General features: G+C 45.1%; 1 protein-coding gene across 1 annotated transcript; it reads left to right on the top strand.

Annotated features, from left to right (window-relative positions):
* The first annotated feature begins 8,731 nt into the window (after positions 1-8,731).
* Positions 8,732-9,556, top strand: LOC147663760 (52 kDa repressor of the inhibitor of the protein kinase-like). Its single transcript, XM_086950216.1, has one exon. It carries the CDS (start codon positions 8,732-8,734, stop codon positions 9,554-9,556), a length of 825 nt encoding a protein of 274 aa, XP_086806342.1.
* Positions 9,557-9,921: the final 365 nt, after the last annotated feature.

Raw genomic sequence — 9,921 nt, 5'->3', positions numbered from 1 at the left:
AAGACCGAGCTGGTCCTGACCGGAGGTGGCTGCAGCCCTTGGTCCCCCTCCTTCTGGCCCCCCTCCCTTGGTGTCCCTCCACTTCCGGTGTCCAAAGTGAAAACTTTGGGAATCTTTCTTAACCCCCAGCTCACTGTCCACCCGCAAGTCAGTTCTGTGGTTTCTTCATGTTTCTTTTCCCTCAGAGTAATTAGGAAAGTCTCTCGTTTCTTTTCCCCCTCAGCTTTAAAAATCATCATGTTGGCCATGGTACTGTCCCGTTTAGACTATGGAAACATAGTCTATAATGGAGCCCCTGCATACATGATCCATCGACTACAACTGGTGCAGAACCAGGCGGCCTGATCCATGGCCTACCCAGATATCATCAGGTCACTCCATTACTGAAATCACTGCACTGGCTTCCTGTGAGAGAGCGTGCCCTGTTTAAACTCGGCTGCCTCATGTATCAGGCCAGATCGGGCACTGCTCCCGAGTTCATCTGCTCTCTCATTAGGCCATACTGTCCAGGCAGAGAACTTCGCTCGGCCCATTGGGCCCTCCTTACCATCCCCCGATTTAAAAAGCAGAGGGCGGGCGGAGCGAGATTCGCTGTCCTGGCTCCAACTTTTTGGAATTCCCTCCCGGTCACTCTACGCACCTCACCTTCCTACCTTTTGTTCCGGAAAAATCTCTAAACTTTTCTGTTTACACAAGCCTACCCTTAATCTCTCTGCTGCTGCCTTCCACTGCTCACCACTAGCGCCATGAAACCGCTGGGTATGCGAGCGCTGTACAAATGTTTTTAAATTCAAATTCAAATTAAAAAATGGGTATGGGTTTTGGGGTGCCAGGGATAATTTTAAGGTTCAGGGTGGGTGTCGGTTTTGGGGTGCCATGGGATTAATTTTAGGTTTCAGCGTGGGTATGCGTTTTATAGTGCCAGGGGTAATTTTAGGGTTTAGGGCAGGTGTGGGTTTTGGGATGTCAGGGAGCTATTTTAGGGTTCAGGGTTGGTATGAGTTATGGGGTGCCACATGGGAATTTATGGTTTAGCATGGGTATGGGTTTTGGGGAGCCTGGGGAAATTTTAAGGTTCAGGGTAGGTATGGGTTTTGGGGGGCAAGGGGGGAATTTATGGTTCAGCATGGGTATGATTTATTCGGTGCCAGGGGTAATTTAAGGTTCAGGGCGGGCATGGGTTTTGGGGCTCGAGGGGGTGATTTTAGGGTTCAGGGTGGTAATGGGTTTTGGGGTGCCAGGGGGTAATTTTAGGGTGTGGGGTGGGTATGGGTTTTGGGGTGCCAGGGGGGAGATAGATTTAGGGATCAGGATGGGTATGGGTTTTGTGGTGCCCGGGGTAATTTTAGGGTTCAGGGCGGGTATGGGTTTTAGGGTGTGAGGAGGTTAATTTAGGGTTCAGCGTTGGTATGTGTTTTGGTGTGCCAGGGGTAATTTTAGGGTTCAGGGTGGGTATGGGTTTTGGGGTGCAAGGGGTAATTTTAGGGTTCAGGGCGGGTATGGGTTTTGGGGCTCCAGGGGGGTGATTTTAGGGTTCAGGGTGGTAATGGGCTTTGGGGTGCCAGGGGGTAATTTAAGGGTGTGTGGTGGGTATGGGTTTTGGGGTGCTGGGGGGGATAATTTTAGGGATTGGTAGGGGTTTTGGGGTGCCAGGGGTAATTTTAGGGTTCAGGGCGGGTATGGGTTTTAGGGTGTGAGGAGGTTAATTTTAGGGTTCAGCGTTGGTATGTGTTTTGGTGTGCCAGGGGTCATTTTAAGATTCAGGATGAGTATGGGTTTTCGGGGGCAAGGGTGTAATTTTAGGGATCACTGTGGGTATGGGTTTTGGGGTGCCAGGGGTAATTTTAGGGTTCAGGGTGGGTATGGGTTTTGGGGTGCCAGGGGTAATTTTAGGGTTCAGGGCGGGTATGGGTTTTGGGGCTCCAGGGGGGTGATTTTAGGGTTCAGGTTGGTAATGGGTTTTGGGGTGCCAGGGGGTAATTTTAGGGTGTGGGGTGGGTATGGGGTTTGGGGTGCTGGGGGGGGGGGGTAGTTATAGGGATCGGTATGGGTTTTGGGGTGCCAGTGGTAATTTTAGGGTTCAGGGCGGGTATGGGTTTTAGGGTGTGAGGAGGTTAATTTTAGGGTTAAGCGTCGGTATGTGTTTTGGTGTGCCAGGGCTAATTTTAAGATTCAGGATGAGTATGGGTTTTGGGGGGGCAAGGGTGTAATTTTAGGGATCACTGCGGGTATGGGTTTTGGGGTGCCACAGGTAATTTTAAGGTTCAGGGTGGGTATGGGTTTTGGGGTGCCAGGGGTAATTTTAGGGTTCAGGGCGGGTATGGGTTTTGGGGCTCCAGGGGGGTGATTTTAGGGTTCAGGGTGGTAATGAGTTTTGGGGTGCCAGGGGTAATTTTAGGGTTTAGGGCAGGTGTGGGTTTTGGGATGTCAGGGAGCTATTTTAGGGTTCAGGGTTGGTATGAGTTATGGGGTGCCACATGGGAATTTATGGTTTAGCATGGGTATGGGTTTTGGGGAGCCTGGGGAAATTTTAAGGTTCAGGGTGGGTATGGGTTTTGGGGGGCAAGGGGGGAATTTATGGTTCAGCATGGGTATGGTTTATTCGGTGCCAGGGGTAATTTAAGATTCAGGGCGGGCATGGGTTTTGGGGCTCCAGGGTGTGATTTTAGGGTTCAGGGTGGTAATGGGTTTTGGGGTGCCAGGGGGTAATTTTAGGGTGTGGGGTGGGTATGGGTTTTGGGGTGCCAGGGGGGAGATAGATTTAGGGATCAGGATGGGTATGGGTTTTGTGGTGCCCGGGGTAATTTTAGGGTTCAGGGCGGGTATGGGTTTTAGGGTGTGAGGAGGTTAATTTAGGGTTCAGCGTTGGTATGTGTTTTGGTGTGCCAGGGGTAATTTTAGGGTTCAGGGTGGGTATGGGTTTTGGGGTGCAAGGGGTAATTTTAGGGTTCAGGGCGGGTATGGGTTTTGGGGCTCCAGGGGGGTGATTTTAGGGTTCAGGGTGGTAATGGGTTTTGGGGTGCCAGGGGGTAATTTAAGGGTGTGTGGTGGGTATGGGTTTTGGGGTGCTGGGGGGGATAATTTTAGGGATTGGTAGGGGTTTTGGGGTGCCAGGGGTAATTTTAGGGTTCAGGGCGGGTATGGGTTTTAGGGTGTGAGGAGGTTAATTTTAGGGTTCAGCGTTGGTATGTGTTTTGGTGTGCCAGGGGTCATTTTAAGATTCAGGATGAGTATGGGTTTTCGGGGGCAAGGGTGTAATTTTAGGGATCACTGTGGGTATGGGTTTTGGGGTGCCTGGGGTAATTTTAGGGTTCAGGGTGGGTATGGGTTTTGGGATGCCAGGGGTAATTTTAGGGTTCAGGGCGGGTATGGGTTTTGGGGCTCCAGGGGGGTGATTTTAGGGTTCAGGTTGGTAATGGGTTTTGGGGTGCCAGGGGGTAATTTTAGGGTGTGGGGTGGGTATGGGGTTTGGGGTGCTGGGGGGGGGGTAGTTATAGGGATCGGTATGGGTTTTGGGGTACCAGTGGTAATTTTAGGGTTCAGGGCGGGTATGGGTTTTAGGGTGTGAGGAGGTTAATTTTAGGGTTAAGCGTCGGTATGTGTTTTGGTGTGCCAGGGCTAATTTTAAGATTCAGGATGAGTATGGGTTTTGGGGGGCAAGGGTGTAATTTTAGGGATCACTGCGGGTATGGGTTTTGGGGTGCCACAGGTAATTTTAAGGTTCAGGGTGGGTATGGGTTTTGGGGTGCCAGGGGTAATTTTAGGGTTCAGGGCGGGTATGGGTTTTGGGGCTCCAGGGGGTGATTTTAGTGTTCAGGGTGGTAATGAGTTTTGGGGTGCCAGGGGTAATTTTAGGGTTCAGGGCGGGTATGGGTTTTGGGGTGCCGGGGGGTTGATTTTAGGGTTCAGGTTGGTAAAGGGTTTTGGGGTGCCAGGGGGTAATTTTAGGGTGTGGGTTGGGTATGGGTTTTGGGGTGCCGGGGGGGATAATTTTAGGGATCGGTATGGGTTTTGGGGTGCCAGGGGTAATTTTAGGGTTCAGGGCGGGTATGGGTTTTAAGGTGTGAGGAGGTTAATTTTAGGGTTAAGCGTTGGTATGTGTCTGGGTGTGCCAGGGGTAATTTTAAGATTCAGGATGAGTATGGGTTTTGGGGGGCAAGGGTGTAATTTTAGGGATCACTGCGGGTATGGGTTTTGGGGTGCCACAGGTAATTTTAGAGTTCAGGGTGGGTATGGGTTTTTGGGGTGCCAGGGGTAATTCTAGGGTTCAGGGCGGGTATGGGTTTTGGGGCTCCAGGGGGGTGATTTTAGGGTTCAGGGTGGTAAGGAGTTTTGGGGTGCCAGGGGGTAATTTTAGGGTGTGGGATGAGTATGGGTTTTGGGGTGCCGGGGGGGGGATAATTTTAGGGATCGGTATGGGTTTTGGGGTGCCAGGGGTAATTTTAGGGTTCAGCATGGGTATGTGTTTTGGTGTGCCAGGGGTAATTTTAAGATTCAGGGTGAGCATGGATTTTGGGGGGTAAGGGTGTAATTTTAGGGATCACTGTGGGTATGGGTTTTGGGGTGCCAGGGGTAATTTTAGGGTTCAGGGTGGGTATAGGTTTTGGGATGCCAGGGGTAATTTTAGTGTTCAGGATAGTTATGGGCTTTGGGGTGCCAGGGGGGCAATTTTAGGGTTGGTATGAGTTGAAGGGTTGTAGGGTTTTAAGGAATTGTGTGTGTGTGTGTGTGTATATATATATATATATATATATATATATATATATATATATATATATATATATATATATATATATATATATATATATATATACATATACATATACATATACTTTACTAAACAAAATAAGCCATTTACAGGGATATATAAACCTTTATACATATATATATGTAGCGTTTATACTTACCTGTAAAACAGTTAGATTTTAAAACAAAACTTTTACCACACATATGGTTTTGTTGTAAAGGCATATGCGTCGTAAGAGTTTGCATTGTAATGGTATTGTGATGTAACAGCCCTTGAGTTGTTGAGTTGTTACAACCGCGTTGTAAAGACATGCATTGTGATGGCATGTTTTGTACTGTCATACATTTGTGCGATGCTGAAGCACTTATCCATGCATGTAGCAGGTTACACCTAGTGGGTGTGTGGTTGGAAGAGTGTTGTCTTTACTTAAGCCTCTGTAAAAAGCATCTCCATGCAGTTCATAATGAATACCAAGGTGCAGTTATTGAGCAATGGGACTCCGTGCTTAGTCGTGTGATTGATGAGGAAGTGTGCAAGATAGGAACCATTTCTATAATATGTTTTAAGCTGGCAGCTCTCATTAGCTCTGCAGGTCCCTTTATTATGCTGGTGGTTTATTTCTTGTGTTCTCGATCCTGGCTCCTGCCTATGATGGGGGAAGCAGTAGATGGTTCAATCTGATCTTATTGATCCGCAAGAGTTAGCAGAACTAATACATGTCATAGTCTGGTAACTTCTTATCTAGTACTACAGACCTGCACATTACGTAATAATCTAAAATTAAAATTAGTTCCAGAATACCTTTCTAAAAATAATAGTTTATAGACTCAAATTGCTTGCCCAGTTTGTGATGAATTTTTCAGCCCTTAATAGATGCAGACACCTATCAGTAACTTTAATTTCGGGTGACAAGAAGTTTCCGCTAGCAGGTGCTCTTCTGTTTCAATAAGTTTAAGATTATTGATGAGGCCCAATACACACACTTTTTTTAAGCACCTCCAAAGTATGTTGATTGGCTCTTCGAATGTGAGATTTTCCTGCAGGTAATGCAGTGTGTCAAAAATGCATGTCAAACAGGCGGGGTATTTGAAAACACCATCTTGGTTACTCAAACGTTACTAGGGCTGGACTTTTACATGAGAGCGCAGAGCTCAGGCAATTAAGGGCTCCATGTGTGAGCCTCTATCCTGACTTGATACATGCAATCATATTGTGGTATTGAGATATTTAGAGGGTATTTACGTTGCTTGCTGATGTGTACCACTCCCTAATATCGCAATTATGAGGGCATAATATCCACATTCGGTAAACACACTTTTCAATGAACTCTGTAACCTGCTGGTACATAGGGTAGGTGTGTGTTATCCTATCTGCCATCCTTTCATCCATCAATCCAACCATCCATCCTTTCTGATTTCAATTTACTCTGACAACCTTACACCGATCCTTTTAGCCATCATCTCAGATATCTATTTACTCTACCATCCCTTCACCAACGCATCCATCCTCTCACATTTAGATTTACTATACTTCCATCCATTCTGATTTCCTTTTACGCTGCCATAATTTTACCCATTTAATTGGGATTTACTTAACTTACACTAAGGCTACTTTTTGTGGTTTTGCGTGGTTTAGTAACTTCAGAGTAATGAGAGGCAGAGCATTGAGCTGCCTTGAGTTACCTTGCGTTGGGAAGTTGTTCCATGGGTGGAGCTAGGGCATTCCCTCACATCTGTCTATGGATTTTGACACAATCCCACAGTTACTTCGGCCAGTACACATGGGAATGCTTCCAAATGGTGCGCCTCCCAGGCCCAGGCGTTACAAGGAGAATTATCTTTATTTATCCTTGTTGCTTCCTTTTTCCATGTGAGCTGCATTCAGGTATCCCTTCCTTCACTGAAAGATTCTTGCTCATAACGCAGGCACCGTTGCACCATGATGTCTGCATTGGCACTATGCAGCACCAGTTGAGGGAGACAGCAGAAATGTGTCATATTTTTGTAAATCTGGCACATTTCTGCTCTCTGCCTTTGATGCAACAAAGCACAACGTGTTCCCTTGCCAAGTTGTGGTGCATGAAAGCTTAGTAAATCTGGGCCTGAATATTTGTGAGGCCTGTTCTTTCTGTAGGTAAGTGTACATTGAAAGCATAGAGGGCAGAAGTCTTTGCGTCAAACATTAGAAACTGTAATCTTATAATTATATACCCAGATGGTTTTGCATAATTGTTTGGGGGTGATTTGCATTGGACATTTTCAGATTATAGGAAATTCCAGCCATTTCATTGAAGTTTTAGACATGTGGTAAGTGTGTGGCATCATAATTGTACAGAAAATCAGGCTACTTCTAGCTTGCTTCTTTAATGAGTTTTAGGATAATTTAGAGAAGTACTGGGTGTTTAACTTGTATTTCTTGGCTTTTTAATGTTGGTTTATTGTACAAATTTACAGTATTTGTTCCCCGCGTAGTTTTGTAATAATTAAGTAAGTGAACTGAGGGCCTTTTTTATATTTCACTAGAGATCGCTATCCGCATACAGCAGGATGCCGAACACCAGAGGCTTTGGACCACAAAATGTTAAGCGGCGAAAGATAAAGGATTTTTTCACTTGTCGGCCAGCCACTCAAGACCCTTTGACAGCATGTTCTGATTCAGGTGAAGAACCTGCCCTGCCAGCTTCCGGCTACACTCCAGAAGAATATTTAGCATTTCTTCATTCTGAGTCTTCGCATACACAACCACTGGTATGCCAGCGACTAGTAGTCCATGTTTGGAAAAGTCAAAGAGTTCATCCATCTTAGATATAGGAGTATATATAGATGTCTCAAGACTCAGCACAGTTTCATCATCAATCCCAGATGATTTACGCTACCAACTTTTGCACTCTTCCTGGACGCCAGAGACATCATACAAGTTTCCAGTTGTTCAAGAGGGAAATCAAGCATGTCGCTTTCAACATGAATGGTTGAAAACCTATCGCCCATGGCTTGCCTACAGTGCTAAACTTGAGGGGGCCTTATGCAAGATGTGTATACTCTTTGCCCGTAAAGAAGTTGACAGAGGTTCTCATCAAGCTGTGGGGAAATTAGTGCTTCCGCCCATAACAAAATTAAAACATGCTCAAAATGATTTTCGTTTCCATGCTTCTTCCTTGTATCACAAAGAGAGTATGACAGCGGCAGCTACGTTCTCATCTGTTTTTTAAGGAAAGTCTGTTGCTGTTACAACTATGATCGAGAGCAACTGGAAGAAAACTATTTTGGAAAACAGAAAACGACTTGTGCCAATAGTGGAATCAGTACTCCATTGTGCAAAACAAGGTATAGCTCTTCGAGGACACAGAGACAGTGGACAACCTATTACTTCAAAGGAACCCGAAGAGAATGATGGCAATTTCCGTGCTGCTCTGCGCCTACGACTTCAAGCTGGTGATGAAGTTCTGGCATGGCATCTGGCAATGTGTCCCTCTAATGCAACTTATACAAGTTGGAAGATACAGAATGATATCATCTCTGCTTGCAAAATTCTAATGAGAAATAGCGTGGTGGAGCGCGCAAAAATGCAAAATTTTTTGCCATTTTAGCAGATGGAACAACTGACAGTGCCACTATCGAGCAACTTGTTCTAGTAATTCGTTTTATAGAAGGTACAACTGTGTATGAAGAATTCCTTGGCTTCGAAGAGCTTCAGGATGGAACAGGGGTTGAAATTGGAAAGAAAATTCTCACTTCCTTAGAAACATATGGCCTGAATGTAGATCGTATACGTGGGCAAACAGACAATGGTTGTGCTGCAAGGAAAGGTTCTGTTAAAGGTGCACAGGCGCTAGTTTTAGAGCGTGTGCCATAGGCATTTTATGTACATTGTTGAAGTCATTCACTGAATCTTGTGATTAGACATTCATGTGAAATACGTCAAATCCGTAATTGTCTTTCAACACTTAAAGAAGTGTCTAATTTTGTAAGAGGCTCTGCAAAAAGGATGGCTGTCCTAAAGGCGAAATTTGCTACTTTGCCAGATACAAAAATGAAACTGATAAGTGGTTTATGTGAGACACGGTGGGTTGAAAGGAATGCATCGGTTGTTCGTTTTGTTGATATGTACCCAGCTGTGGTAGACTCTTTGCTTGAGATCTCGGATTGGCAAGATCACAATGCCTCTTCCAAGGCTGAGCAATTTCTCGCAGCTGTTCAGTCCCATAACTTCATTGTTGAATTACATATCCTGGCACGATTTTCTGGGCTACTGCTTCCTGTTTCAGCTGCACTCCAAAATCCTAATACAGATATGTTGGAGTGCATAGGACAGATTGAAACAGTCAAGCAGGTGATTCAAGAAAGCATAGACAAAGCTGAAGAAGCATTTAATGAGATTTTCGTTAAAGCCCAAACCACAGCAGGGGAACCTCTGGCAATGCCACACATTACTGGCACGCAAACACAACGGGCCAATTACAGGACTAGTGATCCTGAAGCTTACTTTAGGATTTCAATATTTTTACCATTTATAGACAATTTATTGTATGAATTGTCAGAAAGATTCAGCCAGCATGTGAAAAAGGCCTGTACAATGCATTATCTGGTACCAAGATTTGTCACCCAAGAGTCTTTTAAAAATTTGAAGGATGCTCTTGACATGTATGAGGACGATTTACCTGGTACACGCGAGGATCTTAAAAATGAATATGACATGTGGGTAATGACATGGCTGAAGGTACCTATTGAAGAAAGGCCAGGGAACATAATGGATACCTTAACTCATGCTCACATTGACTTCTATCCCAACATATACTGCCTGCTAAAATAATTTGCCACTTTGCCAGTGACAACCGCGTCCCCAGAAAGGTGCTTCAGTTGTCTTCGCAGACTGAAAACCTATCTTCGGTCAACAATGAGGCAAGAACAACTCTCTGGACTTGCAATGATAAACATTTCACGAGCACATTGTCCTCCTATAGAAGCAATTGTTAATGAACTGGCGAAAAAGGGTCGTCGCCTTGAAATGGCATTGTGAAAATTGGTTATAATGTGTTCCTAAAGTGCTTTGTAGTAAAATGTATTAAATTGGCCTTTTCATTCAGTACATTCTGTTCCTTTTTCATAAGACAATAGCATATAACTGCATCAAATTAACAAAAATGTGTGCTTTAATTGTTGGCCAGTTTCAAATGC

The sequence above is a fragment of the Lissotriton vulgaris genome, unplaced genomic scaffold (genome assembly GCF_964263255.1).
Source record: "Lissotriton vulgaris unplaced genomic scaffold, aLisVul1.2 SCAFFOLD_2104, whole genome shotgun sequence".
Taxonomy (NCBI): domain Eukaryota; kingdom Metazoa; phylum Chordata; class Amphibia; order Caudata; family Salamandridae; genus Lissotriton; species Lissotriton vulgaris.
This window is presented reverse-complemented; position numbering and strand designations above follow the sequence as displayed.

Coding starts and splice junctions, on each gene's coding strand:
- LOC147663760 (XM_086950216.1), top strand. CDS start 8,732: ATGGCTGTCCTAAAGGCGAAATTTGCTACTTTGCCAGATACAAAAATG.